This window comes from Monosiga brevicollis, genomic scaffold (genome assembly GCF_000002865.3).
Source record: "Monosiga brevicollis MX1 MONBRscaffold_18 genomic scaffold, whole genome shotgun sequence".
NCBI lineage: Eukaryota > Choanoflagellata > Craspedida > Salpingoecidae > Monosiga > Monosiga brevicollis.
Window position 1 is genome coordinate 650,615 of NW_001865055.1, and position 17,481 is coordinate 668,095.

The window sequence follows — 17,481 nt, forward strand, 5'->3', positions numbered from 1 at the left end:
ACAGAGAGAGAGGGAGGAGAGAGAGAGAGAGGAGAGAGAGAGAGAGAGAGAGAGAGAGAGAGAGAGAGAGAGAGAGAGAGAGAGAGAGAGAGAGAGAGAGAGAGAGAGAGAGAGAGAGAGAGAGAGAGAGAGAGAGAGAGGGAGAGAGAGAGAGAGAGAGAGAGAGAGAGAGAGAGAGAGAGAGAGAGAGAGAGGAGAGAGAGAGAGAAAGAGAGAGAGAGAGAGAGAGAGAAAGAGAGAGAGAGAGAGACAGAGAGAGAGAGAGAGACAGACAGAGGCACAGAGAGACAGAGAGAGAGAGAGAGAGACAGACAGAGGCACAGAGAGACAGAGAGAGGCACAGAGAGAGAGAGAGAGAGACACACACACACACAGAAAGAGAGCCAAGGAAGACGTACCTCTTTAATGCAAAACCGCAAAAATACCAAAAATTCGACAGAAAAAAGCAGCAGTACCCCACCCCCTAAGCCAGTTCAAGCCACAGCCCTTTAGAGCAAAGGAGACACACTTTAAACAAAGGCGGCTGTGCTGCTTTGTACGCAGATTCCGGACGGCGGGGAGGTGTGGGGCTATGACGTTGTTGGCGCTTGGGAACTGGTTGATGCGTAGAGCAACCCCTGCACGCGCATGAAGGATGCGCGCGCGCAACAAGAAACGTCTGACATATATCACACTTTTCTTAAATTAAAGTGTAAACTTTGACGCAGTTGAACGTGGGCAATGGAATGCCGTCTGGGCGTTGTGGCGGGCAAAGCTGCGACCATTTCTGAATGACCATAGCGATATAAAACAAGCGTCAAACAATTCAAAGCCACAAAACTTGTCAGATGCAGAGTAAACCTGTTGACAACAGGTATTAAGAACAGATCGACCGCTTAAGGTTTATAGCGTGATAAAAACACACTTTTGTGCCCGATTACGTCACCAACTCGCCGCAAAACCTTGAAAACACGAAAACGGCAGCCCCGAATCCGCCAAGGCCTGAACTAATATATAGGTGAGGGTAAGCAAGGATGCTTACATGAGGTGGGCGCGGGCAGAGGCGCTGAAGGCGGGGGTGAGTGCTCGTTTCTTGACCGCCTCCACACCTCAAATTCGGAGCCGCCAACAACAAAGAGAGCCGTGTGTGACGTCGTGTTCTTCTTCTTCAAAAACACAAACATGACATAATCTCCCAAAACCATATTATTATAACCATAAACTTTATATGATAACATTATATAATCAACAATAAGTCTATATTATTCTACAATAACTAGATCAAAACCATCCTCTTCTTCAACCAAGCCCTTTCGTTCGAGTCATTTTCCCTCTCTCTCTCTCTCTCTCTCTCTTTCCCTGCCGCAGGTCAGTGACTCGTGCTTGACGATGAATGGCAGTGCCACGACACTGGTCACACATGTGCTTTGGTCATGTCTGTAGCTGGCTTGAAGCTTCCTTGTTATCAGGGTTTGGGTCCGGGTCAGAAAGGCATGGGTGGTGGGCTGATCAGGATATAACAGCAGGTTGCATTTGGACAACCATGTTCTGGGGATGAATGGTGTGCTCGCTCAGCCGCTTTCTCTCACCCCGCCCCCGCGACGACGAACCAATGTGGCATAGGTGACTGCTCGTGATCTGCGTTTGATCCACGACTTTTTGCTTGGTGTTCAGGGGTTGCCCACTTTTGGAGCCAAGGAATAATGGCCATGTTGGGTCGTCTTGGCGTTGCCGTGCGCTTGGCGCGCGTGCCTCAGCTGCACACGGCGCGCCTCGCCTCCAGCTACCAGCAGCACGCTGCCCTCCTCTCTGAGCTGGGCTTGAGCGAGCACAACAAGGGTATCTACAACGGCCAGTGGGTTGAGGGCACTGCCGGTAACCTTGAAAGTATCGATCCCGCCACCAACGAGGTCATTGCCACCGTCAGCCAAGCCTCGGTGCAGCAAACCCAGGAGACCATCGCTGCCGCCCAGGAAGCCTGCGCCGAGTGGCAAAAGGTTTGTCCGGGCCATTCATCAACCCCGCCCCCCATCGGGGGTTTTTTTGGGTGACCGTTCCCCGCCCGTCCAAGCAGGCGACGTGGGGACGGGCCACCTCCTCTAGCCCCTTAATTCTCCTTTCTTTCCTCTCACCCCACACCTCGTGCAACGCACGTGTGCCCTTCCCCAGCTAACCATGCCCGCCCGTGGCGAGATTGTTCGCGTGCTTGGCCTCGAGCTTCGCGAGAAGAAGGAGGCTTTGGGCAAGCTCCTGGCTCTCGAAGTCGGCAAGATCATCCCGGAAGGCGAGGGTGAAGTGCAGGAATGTATGTCATGTTCCCATCTCTCCCGAGGCTCGGGTTGCACTGCACACCGTCTGACAAGTTGTCCCCTCCCTTGGCCATACATCAGATATTGACATCTGTGAGTTTGCCACCGGTCTCAGCCGTACCATCAGCGGCAAGATCATCCCCTCTGAACGTTAGTCGTCGTCTTGCACCCCGTTCTCCCCAAAGAAGTTGATGGTCAAATCGTTCCAACTTTTTTTTTTTTTTTTTGTTATTGTTGTTGTTGTTGTTATGCGTGGTTTCCTCCTTTCCTTTTTGTCCTCTCACCATTTTTCTTGGGCGTGCTCTTCTTGTAGGCCCCGACCATAAGCTCCTGGAAATGTGGAACCCCCTGGGCGTGGTCGGCATCATTTCCGCCTTCAACTTTCCCGTCGCCGTGGCCGGCTGGAATCTGGCCATCTCCCTGGTGGCTGGCAACACCAACGTCTGGAAGGGTGCTCCCACCACTCCGCTCACTTCGTAAGCGAGCTCCTCTGCCCCAGTTTTGGGTCACTCAACCCATGGTTTTCACCCAAATCATTGCTTCCACTTAATCTCATCACTCGCTGCCCTCACCTTGCTGTTTTGTGCCATCATGACCGGCGCTGCTCGTAGCGTGGCTTTGACCAAGCTCATGGCCGACGTGTTTGAGAGCAAGGGTCTGCCGGGTAGCATCGTGTCCATGGTGACGGGTGGTGCCGATGTCGGTGCAGCCCTGGCCCAGGACCGCCGTGTGCCTCTCGTTTCCTTCACGGGCAGCACTGCTGCCGGTCACAAGGTGGGCCACATGGTCCAGGACCGTTTTGGCAAGGTTCTGCTCGAGCTTGGCGGCAACAACGCCATGATTGTCATGGACGACGCCGACTTGGAAATGGCCGTCCGTGCCATCCTCTTTGCCGCGGTCGGCACCGCCGGTCAACGCTGCACGACCCTCCGTCGTCTCCTTCTCCACGAGGATGTGTATGACGAGGTCCTTGAGCGTCTCGTCAAGGCCTACCAATCGGTACGCTGTTGCAATACTCGTGCCTGTGCCCATTGCTGGTCGGCCGTCGAGTCAAGCTCGGGTCTCATCTGTTGCGACATGTGTCACGGTGCACTGACCCTCTTGCCCGGCTAACTTGCTTCTGCCTAGGTAACCATTGGTAACCCGGCCCAGGACGGCATCCTCTGCGGCCCTCTCCATAGCAAGACCTCGGTTGAGAACTACCTCCAGGGCATTGAGCGTGCACAGGAGCAGGGCGGCCGCGTTCTTGTTGGCGGCAAGCGTATCGATGGCCCCGGCAACTTTGTTGAGCCCACCATCATCGAAGCCTCGGCTGATATGGAGGGTAAGTGCTGTAAAGGGAGGGCGTGCTCTGCTTTTGTGTGTCATCAAGTTGAAAGTGACGGGCACCTCGACACTCACGCGCGTGGTGCACCGTCTGGTCTCGGTTCGCAGCCGTCAAGAACGAGATTTTCGCCCCCATCTTGTACGTGATGAAGATTAAGAGCTTTGAAGAAGGCGTGGCTGTCAACAACAGCGTCGGTCAGGGTCTCAGCTCCAGCTTGCTGACCAAGGACCCCTCCAAGATTTTCGAGTGGATCGGGTATGTGCCATCTCCCGCAGTGGCGCTTGTTGTGCCATCTTTTCTTTCTTGCTTGCTTACTCAATGCGAGGATGCTCGCTTTTGTTTCTCCATGCGCCTAGCCCCCGTGGTAGCGACTGCGGCATTGTCAACGTTAACATTCCGACCAACGGTGCCGAGATTGGCGGAGCCTTTGGTAAGCTGACACGCATGCACTCGGCATGGCCCTGCTTCTCACACCCAGGGATGGCCTCGCCCTGTGTGCTCGTGTCCTCATGAGCGGTGGTGGTGGGTCTGCGTGTTCTCTACATCAGGTGGTGAGAAGGAAACGGGCGGTGGCCGCGAATCTGGCTCGGATGCCTGGAAGCAATGTACGTTTGCGAGTCCGCCTTCGACGCGGGTTGAGGGCCCTGCTGAATCTTGCAGAGTTTTTGTGCGTGGTTGAACTCATTGTGGTATTATCTTGCGGCTGCTCGTCCACGTCTAGACATGCGCCGTTCCACCTGCACCATCAACTACGGCACCGCTCTGCCTTTGGCGCAAGGCATCAACTTTGGTTAAAAGTGCTGTCTTTCCACGTTGATGTACGCCCTTGTGACGTGTGTGCAGCCCACGGGCTTGCGTTCTCGTGGGTATTTCCGGCCATGGTCAGGGACCATCATGCTATGCTTGATTCGTGCCCCTTTGTCTTCCATCTCCTGCTTGTACAATCTGAGCATGAGCAGTTTTGTTGTGGCGCAGCCGCTGCTTGAACGGGGGGCTTGATCCGAGTACGCTGGAAGATTGCGAGCCAATTCCATCTTGAAATCGATTTCGAATCTCTACTCGAAAACTGGCCCCCGTCGATCTGCTGTGAATGGTCCCGAGTCAGCCAGACGGATGCAACGCAATGTGTATCGTACCGGTGGAGACAGGCCAGGAGAGTTTGTCAGGCTCAGAATGTCTATCGAATTAACGCGACAGCGTGTTTCATATTGTGGTGAGTGCACAACACATCAACAGGAGATGGGAAAAAGGGCAAGAATAAGTAGTATTGCCGTGCACACACTTGCAGGATGCAAAAAGTGCATGCTGGTTTTGATGCAGTCCCATCCGCTCCACTCACCACACACATCAAGAAAAATAAAAATTTAATAAAATAAAATGAAACGAAACAGAAAAAAGAGGAAAAATCGGAAGAAATAGACGAAAAAAGCCAAAAAGCAATGAGGGGCGTCACAATCATTATCAGATCTCTTTTTCTGTCATGGCGCACTGATGCTAGACTTCTCAAGAGAGAGAGAAAGAGAGAGAGACACACACACCACAACGCGCGATCCACACCCCACCCGCGAGCTGGCTGCCACGGCTCATGGTCCCCTCCTTAATTAACGGTTTCATGTTCCTCTTCTGTGGATGTGTGTGTGTTTGTGTGTGTTAATTGTCAGATGTTTTCACAGTCGGCTTGGCAGGTGAGTCGCTTTGCCTGTGTGTGTCTCTCCAGAGTGCTCAGATGTTGCTAAAGTCTCTGGTTTATCTTAAAGTCCGCCCCTCTCTCTGTTGCTGCACTAATTTGACACAGACGTGTCCCATTGAATCGCATGTTTTTCTGCAAACATCCTCATTCGATCCATCCCTCTGATTTCCCTCTTACTCACCTCCCTCTCTCTCATATTATTCTCCACACTCTCTTTCTCTGTCTCTCTCTCTGTCGCCTCACTGTCTTGGGGCCTCGGGGCCTTGGTCGTTTTGGGTTGCTTGATCTCTTGGATTGGACTCGTGCATGTCTTGGCTGGGCTGCTTGAGCGTTGCTGGTTGCTGCGGGTTGTTGTTGAGCCGAGATGGCGCCAACGTGATCGCGCCCTGAACGCACAGCTACGGACCGCTCACGTGCCTGTGTCGCGCCGCGCCGCGCCGCGCCCACTACTTCTCTGGGGCCATGGCGGGCACAATGGCAGACACGCTTCGAGGCACCCTTGGTCTCATCATCCTGGCATTACTCCTGCAAACCAGGCTCTCCGCCGCCGTCGATGCGCCGTGCGTTGTTGCCGTCAGATGACAAATGCCTGAAACGATCCTCGAGTGCATCCTCTGGCGCCTTCGCAGCATCGGGTTCCGCCTTGATGCAACTCACGACTCGACTCGCTTTTGCAAATAGATACATTCCGCCTTATTTTAACTTGTCCCTTCGCACAAACGTACGTGAAACCGTCTGGGCACACTTGACGCCTACATCGTCACAAAACTTATCTCCTGCCTCACAAGCCTTCTGCCTCCGTCCGTCTTCCCTGCGTTACTTTTTGCTCTGTGACTCATCCGATTCACAGGTGGGGCCAGTGTCCATATCTGCACTTCCCCACGCCAAATGCAACTCGACCAACCTTGAAGACCGGTGTGGCAAGGTTTTAGCTTACGTTCAGGGTGAGTTGCCGCTTGCCAAGCCCATCAGCGCCATCCGACTGAGAACCCTCATCAAACTCCTGGTCTGGCACAGGCGCCCAAGTGTCCCTCTATGCTGCTTTGGGGCTGAGCCCTGGAGCTACCTTTGGTGCCAGCGTCCAACCACTCGGCTGTTCCTACGATCCTGCCACGGTTAGCTCGCGTCAGCCTGGCCGTTAATAAATCTGAGCTCAATCTTCGAAAAAAACGCGAGTGGCCAAGTGCCACTGTACACCAATTGGGCGCCATTCTTGCCACGTTTCCTTTGTGCCGAAGTGTCATCTTACGCCCTTTGTTGCTGTCAGTCTTTCAAGTGCCTGTTGGCGGTCGGTGCTCCTGGGACAACCTATGGCGCTTTGAACCTGTCCGGCGGGTTGTATACATTTCTCTTGACAGCCACCGACTCGCCGTATCATGCCACTCCCATTGCTCAAGTTACTCCTGCCGTCATCGACTTTGGCTTAACGGCCGTTCTACATCGCTTGGTCTGCCCTGTTTTTTCTCTTTTTCCGCTATCATGTTTCGCGGCCATGCCATGCCATTCAGCTTGCAATCTCATGCCTGTTTCACGCGCGCATCAGGCCCAGGAACGCGTTGTCGCTACCCATGGGCTGGGCACGCAGTTGGCAGCCCTGCCCATGTTATTCGATGATGGTATGAGATGTGACGGCATCAGCGCCCCAGTAGCAAGCCCTCTCCGTCCTTTGCACTCATGTGCGTGCGTGTCACAACTTAGGTTTCATGAACCGAGTCTCTGAGCTACCCCTGGTCGTCACAGCGCCACAAAGCGTGCTCCCAAACGTGTTTGGCAGCCTGACCGGCGAGGTTTTTTTGACCACGCATACTTGTGCGTCTGTTTTCCTTCTACGTCTCATCGCCTCCAGCCTGCCGATTCTTCCCATCGGCACGTTTGTAGATAGTTTGAGCTCATGCGCGGCTCAATTCTCTCATTTCGACCATGGTGCGCCGTGTTTGCCCCACGAAACTTGCCACCCGACCATAGTCTCAAACGGCACTCGCCTTCGAGCTATTGCGCCGCTGCTGGCCCACGTGGATGGCCTGGGTCAAGCTGTTGCAGTGCTGCGTAGCAACACCAGCACCGTGTCCGACATTCAGCTGCTTCTGGCCGTTGGCACCTACTATGGCACAGCACTCGTGCACCTTCATGTTGCCTTGCCTGCCAGTGGATCTGCAGGTTTGTCCAAACGAACGGCTCTTGTCTGTATTATCCATTGCCGCGGCAGCTTTGCGTTGGCCTAATCCATCTCTCTCAACGCGATCGCCTAAATCTTGACCCTTTGCCTTCCGCCCTCCTTTCTTTCCTTCCCCTCGCTCGTCCTTTGACAGGTCATCCCGTATGGCACTGTACCGCAGTGCAACTCATCAACGCAGAGCGCCCACCGAGCATTTTACTGCCCTTTCCCTTACCCAGCGTAGTGTTTGACGCGCCACCTCACTTTGATGGCTCCACATTCAGAGCCATTTCTTTCTTGGCAGCAACTTGTGGCTTTGCACAATGCGCGGATCATCATGTCTTCTACAGTCATTTGCGCAGACCCACGCCTGGTACGTGTGTGCGCTCATCAGTTTGCCAGCACTGCCAAATCGGTTTTTTTTTGGCACGAGACGGTCCTCGTCTCCCGCCACGCCGTTACTGGCCAAGCGTTGCGACACGCTCTTGCAGATACCGCGATGGCTTGTGCTCAACGACTCACGTTTGCTTTTGCTGGTCCGATGCAGTTGCCAAGCTCAACGCGTTGCGGCCGATTGGGTTGGCCTGGCGTCAGCTGTACAACTACACAGAACCAGCCAAGCTTTTGATTGCTTCGGTGCTGGCCGCCGACGCTCAATTGAACCGGACGGAGCCCCTCATCCTGAATAGTAATGCCCCTGTCGAGTTTGTGAGCAACAACCTCAGGCCTCAGATGCTGGTTTTAGACCGGACTTACGACTCCATGATCATGACCTCTCAGTGGTGGATTGCCTCAGACACCCAAACGCTCGAACTACGCAATCGCGTCACTTGGGGCTTAAGCCACTCTTGGACCATTTTCGATATTTTGGAGCAAACGTCCGTGGAGAGTGACTCTGAAGAGGAGCAACACATTGCTCGGGTTAGATCAAATTGGCCCGCGTACGTCTTGACCGTCCAAGAAAAAAACGCTCACATATTTCTAACCATCAACAACGGGCACGGCGCCATTGAGGCCACCCTATGGCCTGCGCTTTTGTTGGAGCTCAACACGACTAGCCTTGAATTCCAGCTCATCACGTCGGACAACTCATCAACCATCACGGCCACTGGAGCCAACGGCTACTTTTTCGCGAGCCTCCCCTTGACCATGGGCAATCGAGATGGACATCGAACGCGCTATCGTGGCACAGTCGAAAATCCAGCGACAGGAGCTGGCATGAATGTCGCACAAGAGGCCGAGGGAGAACGCTATGGTGCCAGACTAGCCATGACCGCGCCGTTGAACACGACCTCGACCGTTCTTTTCATTCTCAGTGGTGGCTCCGGTCGGATCGCAATTATCGACCTCACTAGATTTCCCAGAGGCATTGACTACCAAACGATGTTTTCGCTAAGTAATGCCATGGTCACCGACATCGATGCATTGTTCCAAACATACTTCCTCAGCGAGTTTCACGACTTTGACAGCAACTTACGGTTTAGCCTTGTGAGCAAAAATACCGTTGACATTATCACGAATCTTACTCACTTCGACTTTTTCACAGAGCATCGGGACTGTTATCTACCCCTGCTCACCATGTCCTCCGACCAAGCTTGGATGTCCTGTTCGAGTTCGACGTCAAATGAGTGGCTGGCCTTCTTTGATGGGAGCCGCGTCAGCCAGCGGGTCAACCTCACGCTTGGCTATTACGTCCAACTTGTGGTTGCCGCAGCGCTACACGAGCCTGCCGATGAGGTCGCACTTGCCCTTACCTATCCTGGGCTCGCCTACAGCCATGCACTTTTGGTCCCAACGATGGCCGTGCCTGCCTTCATGTCCAGCCTGAACCTCGAGCCCGTCGTTCTTGATTGCACCAGCGCCTTCTCAATCGTTATAGAGCCAAGCACGCTGCAGAGCTTGGTGCACATAATCGTGCCAAACACCCAGACCTGTTCTGGTCAAATTCAAGCGATGGCAAGATATGGGCAAATGGAGGGTGCCATACGCGTTCTGACTCGAGGAGCTAACGCCACAAGATTAGATTACTCGGGCAGCATCACTGCCGGTACTTTCTCGTGGCTTTTAGTTCCGCGCATCAACGTAGCTCAGACTGATGTGCATTGCTTCTTTACCGCGAGGACCACGGAGCGGAGTGGAATTACTTTCACGTTTACCCCGGGCAATACCCGCCGCGAACCAGCCGTTTTGGCCGGCCGTATTCCACCATATGTGGTTCTCAACGGATACTTTCCAGCTACTGTGCTGTGGACGGGGCGTTTCTTCTTGGCATTGAGCAATGATCTATACCCCGTCTGGCGCTTCGCGGGTGACATCAAATGGACACCTATCATGGCTGGCCTTGTTGACAGCGGGCACCATCGACTCTCATTCGACCCCGACACCAGAGGCCAAGTTGTGACGTCCCACCTGGTGGTGTGGCCTTGTACCACAACAGAAGACCCTCCGCGGACGGCATTGCTTGTACTTTGGCCCAATGGTCGAGCCATTCAGGCTGTGACCAGCTACTCTGTTCCCACCGATCGCCTATCCACGATCGCTCTGGCACTGCCGACGTCGGCAAGCGTCCATTACTTGATAGCGGGCCAGAATGCAAGCGATGGCTCTGGAGTTTTGCTACATCTTGCTAATGGCCAAAGCTACACAAACATGACAAGTTTGCCGTCCCATCTTGGTCCCCTTTTACCGGGTCGTCTGGAATTGCCATACTTGGTATTCTCAAACATCTCGACCTCGCGCGACGCGCACACTGTCGTGCCTGGCAGCGTCAGCGCGGCCTTTCAGAATACATCAGTGATCTTGCATGTGTGGGATGTGCATCGTCATCAAGAAGCGTGGTCAGTAGCGGTACCTCGCGACAGCTGGTATCTTGGGTCTGTGAACATCAACGGGACCCTCGCTCCTATCCTTTGCTTACCCGCCGCTGAAACGAGTGGAGCGCGCCTTCAGATGTGCCAGCCCTCCGGTTGCTATACTCTGCTGTCCGGGCCCGGGCGCCTGGTGCGAGCTACGGTGTGGGGAGACAGCCTTTACGCGGTATTTCACGACGCCCCACGCGGCTTTGCTTTCCAAGTCGTGCACTACAACTTCTCAAAAGCAGCGCCGAGCCTATATCAGTTTGCTGGTCAAATTATTCATCAAAATTTCGCCGACTTGCTCGATCTACAAGCCACTGCTTCGACCGTGTACATGTATTTAACCAACCGTCAATCTAAAATAGCACTATTCGGTGGCGCTCTCCTGTTACTTGAGAATTCTGCAGATGTGATGGTTCCCCCGTGCCCCAGTGGCGCGAGCAAGCCGGCGTCTCCCTTGACGCTACCCACCAACGGCTCGCTTCTCACCTGGCGCTCCTGTTGGCACGAACCAGGTTCGTCCGAGATATCGATGTCCGTTGATTTGACCTCTCACGTGGTGGTGAACGTCGCTGCTTCCGACGCAGTTGTGGTCATGTGCTATGAAAATGGTACGAGCTTCACAATTCAGCGTGAGCACTGGTGTACCGCACCAAGATGTGTCATTACGACTGCCTGTGCTCTTGGCCAACAACGCTTTCTCGTTTTTGTCGTCCCAGTGATGGGCAACAGCTATGGCGTGCAGTACGCCGTTGGTGCCGCGTGTGATGAAGTTGAGGTTGTGGACGATGGTACTACAGGCTTGCCAGTAACTGCTGTTAATGGTAATGAATGGCTTTTCATCAATCAGACTGGAGCTGTGGGCCTCGGAATGCTTGGTGCCGGCTTTTCTTGGGAACCCATGGCTTCGATTGCCAGCGCATTGCTCGACAATGAACGTGTCCTTGATGCTACATGGCGTGAGGGGCGACTGTTTCTGCTAGCACATAATGGGAGTGGTCCATGCTCTCTCCTCAGTGTCCTCTGGTTGCGCAGTCTTCCGTTGTCGACGCGGCTGTCCTTAGGAAATAGCAACTGTGTCGATGCCGAGTTGTTGGTGCCCTCAGAGGTGGACGCGCCCATTTGGGTGTTGCTGCGCAGTGTCGAGACGACCCCTTCGAGCTTGCGCACGTTGTGGCAAGTCAACGTCACGGGTAACCGCTTGTATAACGCTACTCTTGCACGAACCCGTGTGCATGCGGCAGCCAGCGTGCAAGAAGAAGACGCATTTGTCATTTCGGCTTCAGCTGCGCCTGGCAGCTCTCCCGAAATCATGGTCCTCAACTCAGCTGGATCTTTGCAAGACGTCGATGCAAGCATTATTGCCTGGACTGCGGAATCCAACCTAGGTTATGTTGTTGGCTTGGCGGCAGACGTGCTTCTTTTTATTGAGGAGTACATTGAACACACGTTGGCGCGGTTTTACTCCTTCAACTTTGCAGATCTCTCTGTGGGCCCCTTCGCGGGCTCAATACCACTGCGCCTCTCCACACCAGCTCACGGGTATTTGCGTCTCTCTGCAAGCCAATACATCATGGCTACGTTTGTCGAGGGTAATACGGTCGAGGTTCTCAACGCACAGACAACAAACAGTTGTGTCAAAGCACTTCCCATGACCCCCGTCCTATTGAAGCAGCTGCCTGAGATCACAGTTCTGTACGGTCGGGCTGGCCATGCTGTTCGGCTTGGCTTCGTAGAACCCGCCAGCACTCCATCTCGCAGCCCAACCACAACTTCCGCTAGCATGACCACCACGACACGGTCACAGGGCTGTGCCGTTTTCCCCCTTGATGCCAACAAACCATTCAACGGGTATCGCATTTTCGACCAGTACCTCAGCGGCGTAGTCGATGAGGTTAATCTGCAGGCGTGTCCAGGCTTAATCTATCACATGCGACTGCGTGGAATATCTGCGCCCATCTTTGTCGACTTGATCTTACCCTCTGCAGCTCCGGTGCAGCTAGACATTTCCCTGCCCAGCGGTCATTCCGTTGGCCACCTCCGACTTGCCACGACGTTTGCTCGAATTCCCATTGTCATCCGGGGGCTTACTGCTGTATACATTCAGATGTCCGTGGCACAGCCAACCTTGTTCAACATGACCCTACACGTACCTGACGTAAATTATGACGAAGACGCCATCAGCAACTGCAATGAATGCCACGCAGGCCCATTGTTGCTGCCACAGCGTGAAAAGGTGCCCGCTGTTGCGGCCGCACAAGCGGGAAAGCTCTCCTTGGTGTCATCTCCCGACTTTCTTCAACTCTTGAGCAGTACAACGCGGGTGCAGGCACGCCTAGCCGCACCATTCCCCCCATCCCCGGAGAATCCGACGACAGAGCTTGCTGACCTTCCGTGGTTGCTACCCGCATGCGATTGTACCGTTGCGGATCCAGCCGGAGGGGGCCTACTTGTCGCTGATGGGATGCGTCTTGACTACGTACTTTCCTTTGATACGCTCGGAGCCGGTATTCTTCACTTTCAAGATTCCGAGCTGGTTGTATCTTGTTTCAAGCCCTGCCTGAGTGTTGCACGCTTGGCACTTGGGTCCACAACTACCGGCTGGTCGAGCAATTTGCTGGAGATGTCCACCAATGCTAGCTACGTAGATGTGGCGCGGTGGCCAGCGGTGCCATCGATCTTGCTCGTGCCGGGTGTCTCCACTCCGCTTACCAACAACGGCATGGGGTTAACTTATGAACTAGCCACTTTTGCCACCTGGCATACGCTTCTTCAACTCGATTTCGATACCGCAGTTGCGGTGGGAACGCCCACGGTCCTATTCCGTGTGCGCGTGGAATTCCGGCCCTTCGTCTCGGGCTTTAGCGCTCGTTTTAGGCACGCCACCAACGGGACTGTGCTAAGCACCGTCCAAGCTCAGGCGAATGACGGCGGCTATGTGGAGCTATCCAGCGTCACCTCGATTGATGCTCAAAGCTTGACTTGGTTTTTTGAGGTCCAAGGCAATGGGCATCTACACGTCTTCAACTTGACAGTCCAACGAATGCCTTACTACGGTTCGTGTTAGCTTTTTTGGGCAGAGGATTTCTTTTCTCACACATATCCCTAGAAATCGTGATATAAGTTAGGAATCAAGTCTCACGTCAACACTCGCCGAATGCGCATCATCGTTGGTGCTCTTGTTGAACTTATCTTGCTTGTAGGCGACATCAACCGCTGCTTTTGCACAAGTTTTCCATCTTGCACGGCCGAAGAACGCTTCTCCCTCAACGGGGACACGTTGATGTTCGAGTGTGCCGCTTGTGATGACGGACTCACGCGATCTCTCACCAATCCCTACAGGTTAGAGCCAGCACGATGCCCCGCACTGCTGGTGCCCTCATGCATGCATTCACGGTATATGGTGGGTCTGGGCTGCTTAGGTGTGAGCCATTGTGGACTCCAATTCTTGACGCCTCGCTGTCCGTCGCTGAGGGCGGCGATGTTCGTGGATTGCTGACAAGCAATGATCTTCTTTTGCTCAGCATGGCCAATGGTAAAAGCGATACCAGCAATGACGACTCAGTCGGCCAAGTTCTTGTGTGGGTGGAGGACATGGGCATGTGGGGCCAGCAAACCGTCCTATCGTCGCCACGGCGCAACGCCTCCGAATTTGGCATACAAATGCTTGCCATGACGCACGGCCGTTTTGTGATAGTCGATCACGTACCCAGCGCTGGCGCCAGCAATACCAGCAACCTGACGCTGTTCATTCACAATGCGACAACCATGGACCCGGGCCTCTACTTTCCGTTTGTGGCACCCCCGTTACCGATACCAGCTTTAGGCGTCACCAGCTCAGGCATACTGTACTCTGATGTTCTCGACGAACAGCCGAGGATCTGCTCTTTGCCAATATCTAATCAACTGCCCGCAGCCCTGACGCTGGGGGGATCTGGTGGTGTTTCCTGTTTTCCGATTGACAGTCCTTTGAGCATTTCAACCAGTGAGCACAACTCTTTCCTGAGCAATAGCTCGTACATGCTAGTTCTGCAGCAGGATCCTCAGACCAGCTTTGGACGAGTGCAGCTGACGTTGGATATGTCCGCTGAGGCCAACTTTTCCTTTACTGAACATCACACATCGTCAGCGTCGCACCTGGTGATTGGTCTTTACGGTAATGTCGCGCACTACCTTAATGTGTGGCGTCGTGAAAGCAACGGCAGCATCCATGAGCACGGCACCTTCATGTTGATGGGCAGCCGTCAACACATGGGTTTGATCATGCTGGAAGACGCCGTGGTTTTGGCCAGCTATCGCAGCCCAACCCAGCTCACGGTTGTCGCCATGGACTTTTCTGACGACACGTTCAGCACGGTCTTCAGAAAGCCCTTGTTGGATGCGAATCGTGTGACCACGGGTAGCGGGACGCTAGCCAAGGCAGACAACGCCGTGTACCTGCTCTGGGGAACCCAGGTGCTGGTCCTCGCATCTGGCTCAAACCCCGTGCGTTTGGATCCCACGTACCTCTACAATCAGGATTCAGCCTTGCTCCTGTCGTGGACGGTGCAAACGTATAATCTGCAGATTTTAGTTGACGGGTTACCCACTGCCCCTGTCGAAATTTCCTCGACTTCTTTGACCACAACCTACTCGACAAGCAGTTCGTTGCTCAGTACAGCCACAGTGCCGCTTGCAGCGGTCGGAGGAGCTTCGCCACCGACGGGCGCGATCGTGGCAGGCGTGCTGGGCATCGTGCTCGTGCTCTTCGTGGCTGCGGTGATGCTCGTGCGTCGGCAACGGGGGAGTCAGCGACAGTCGCTAATGCATCGACAAGGCGGAGTGGGCGTTGACGCATCCACGGTGCCCATGTCGGCAGAAGGGCAAATTGAGTTGTGTTTGTTGCAGTTTGAGCAGCAGCTCCTCAGTGGGACTATGCGGCACGCGAAGAGCAACGAGACCGCTGTGCAGGCTGGCGCTCACTCCATGACCATGATCAGCAGGTATCAAATCTGCGTCGTTTTGTAACGCCGCGGTTGCGAATAGACAGGACCTGGAAAGGGCAGATACAGGCGCTGGGATTCGGGCAAGAATGGACTTGCTTTGAGCCACCTCACTTGATCTTTGCTTGCGACCGCTGTCTTTGATGCTTGCCTTGAAAAGCAAATGGCTGCAGCAGACCGAGTTACTTGGAAAAGGCCATTTTGGAGCCGTTTACAAGGTCTGTTGGGACCAGAGCTCCACGATGACGGTCAAAAACACTTCTCACCAAGCCAGAGGCTGAGCTAATTCTGATGTTGCCTTGTGCCTCTTGACGATGGCTTGGTTCACCTGCAGGCGATTCCCACGAAGCATCGCGATCTTTTTCGCGACTCCGTGGTTGCCTTCAAGACGTTTGAGGATGTACAGGTAGGATCAATCGTGGCGTCTGTTCGCTTTGACCTCTGCTCTCGGCCAACCTTCTATTTGCTAACGCACGAGTGGGTGGCGCGGTAGATGGCGGATTACAAGGCCGTCATGATGGAGGCAGCACTGATGCACATTGCTTCCCAGCACCCTCACGTGGTGCAGCTCATTGCTGTTGCACAAGACTGGTGCGTGCGTACGGTCGTCGAAGGTGGTCTTCATGTCCACAGATGAACAATCTTTTGCAAAACGCTGGCAAGACCAACCAGTCTGCCTTTGACTCATTGTGCGACCGCCCGCCTTGTAATATTAGCATGCCAATCGCTTTGGTATTGGAGTACGCGGACTTGGGTGACCTGCGAGCCTTCTTGCGGCGCCCGGATGCCAGAATCTCTTTTCCCATGCAGGTGTGAACCCGTGCTTTTGCATGCTTGTGCGCAATCTTGCCTCAGCTCACGAAAGCTTTTTGACTTGGTGCTTAGCTCGAGTGGATGCTCCATATTGCGAGAGGTCTGGCTTATGTTCATCAAAACTGCCTGGTGCATCGAGATCTGGCTAGCCGCAATGTGCTACTCTTCAGCCGGCCTGGTGCAGTGCCACTCGCCAAGTTGGCTGATTTTGGCTGTAAGCTGGCCTCTTTCCCCTCGCTGGTGCTTCATTTCAGTTGCATGTGGGCTGACTTGGCTGGGTTTTCATGACCGATTCCTTCATGGGGGGCGACTTGTCTTGATAGTGAGCCGATACGTCTCCAAGGAGCATGATTACTACCGGACGGCTCAGCTGGATGCCCTTCCATTTCGGTCAGAATTCTTTTCTGCTGGCGCGTAGTCTTTGGAGGTGCCTCATCATGCTTTCTAACACGCACACTGGTTGGGTCTATCTTCTGGTGTGGCAGGTGGATGGCACCCGAGGCACTGGCGAAAGGACTGTTTACGAACGAATCGGACTTGTGGGCGCTGGGGATTACCTTTTGGGAGGTAAGCCGTGGCTATCTGCAACAATTCACACTGTTGCTGTTGACACACAGCTTCCATCATGAGGCTTGAGTCGAGGCAGCAGCTACTGACGGCTTCATGTCCGGAAATCATGCCTTTAGCTCTTCAATCGTGCCCGGACGCCATATGGAGAGCGGACCCTGCAGATGATCCTTGAATTTCTGCAAAGTGACCAGCGCCTGTCATTGAGTAGTGTTCCACCAACCCTTCACAAGTATGTTTTCTGCAAGGGCGTTGCATCTCTTATTCTGTCGGGCCCGGTACTTTTGGTAATAACGCAGCTCGCTGGACAATATCGCTCGATTTTACACTCGGTTGGATCAATCGCCTTGTCCCCCAGCCTTTTCACCCAGCTTTGGCATCTCAATCCGGCCAAACGACTTGGTCTGTCGGAAGTGGTGGACCAGTTGGCCGCGGAGCAGCGCACGCTGCAGGGGCATGCCGTCAATTTCACGCTCAACTTTGAAGAGGCTGAAAGCTCACTCTAATGTGACTGGTTCATCGTTTGTTATCCCTCTAGTGGGTATGGTGAGTGGCGGAATACATAACATAAGTAATAATGAGACCTGCTAATCTATATAATATACAGCCGAATGTATTGCCATTGCGGAACAATGTCATATGAAGTTTCGGTGACCCTGTAGCGCGCCTGTGTTTTGCTGCATGAGAGGCAAATGCTGTATTTGCGGCACGACCCGCCTTTTATTGGTGATTGTTAGCTTGTGGCAAATGGCCGCCATATGACTTGCCAACAGGGGGGGGGGGGGGGGGGGGGGGGGGGGGCCC

The 17,481-nt window shown here is 54.1% G+C and overlaps 2 protein-coding genes across 2 annotated transcripts; both read left to right on the plus strand.

The window, feature by feature from the left end:
• Positions 1-1,615: 1,615 nt before the first annotated feature.
• Positions 1,616-4,670, plus strand: MONBRDRAFT_37970 (uncharacterized protein). Its single transcript, XM_001747654.1, has 10 exons — positions 1,616-1,976; positions 2,149-2,284; positions 2,370-2,438; positions 2,602-2,764; positions 2,900-3,287; positions 3,417-3,612; positions 3,723-3,870; positions 3,972-4,045; positions 4,164-4,220; positions 4,337-4,670. Exons 1-10 carry the CDS (start codon positions 1,683-1,685, stop codon positions 4,408-4,410), a joined length of 1,599 nt encoding a protein of 532 aa, XP_001747706.1. The 5' UTR covers positions 1,616-1,682; the 3' UTR covers positions 4,411-4,670.
• Positions 4,671-5,779: 1,109 nt separating this feature from the next.
• MONBRDRAFT_27311 (uncharacterized protein) lies at positions 5,780-17,183 on the plus strand (the record flags this gene model as incomplete). Its single annotated transcript, XM_001747655.1, has 25 exons — positions 5,780-5,865; positions 5,987-6,026; positions 6,156-6,249; positions 6,323-6,420; positions 6,573-6,752; positions 6,849-6,921; positions 7,004-7,114; positions 7,184-7,228; positions 7,271-7,462; positions 7,615-7,833; positions 8,008-10,830; positions 10,903-10,926; positions 11,035-11,106; positions 11,380-13,371; positions 13,519-13,657; positions 13,738-15,297; positions 15,458-15,515; positions 15,632-15,703; positions 15,791-15,888; positions 16,014-16,107; positions 16,183-16,324; positions 16,434-16,500; positions 16,596-16,677; positions 16,797-16,909; positions 17,036-17,183. The coding sequence occupies 25 exons, from the start codon at positions 5,780-5,782 to the stop codon at positions 17,181-17,183; spliced, it is 8,622 nt and encodes a 2,873-aa protein (XP_001747707.1).
• Positions 17,184-17,481: the final 298 nt, after the last annotated feature.

Bases quoted from the DNA above. Each gene is read 5' to 3' on its own strand.
- MONBRDRAFT_37970 (XM_001747654.1), top strand. From the start codon at position 1,683: ATGGCCATGTTGGGTCGTCTTGGCGTTGCCGTGCGCTTGGCGCGCGTG. The intron at 1,977-2,148 runs GTTTGTCCGGGC...GCCCTTCCCCAG, and splicing joins CCTGCGCCGAGTGGCAAAAG to CTAACCATGCCCGCCCGTGG. The intron at 3,613-3,722 runs GTAAGTGCTGTA...CTCGGTTCGCAG, and splicing joins AGCCTCGGCTGATATGGAGG to CCGTCAAGAACGAGATTTTC.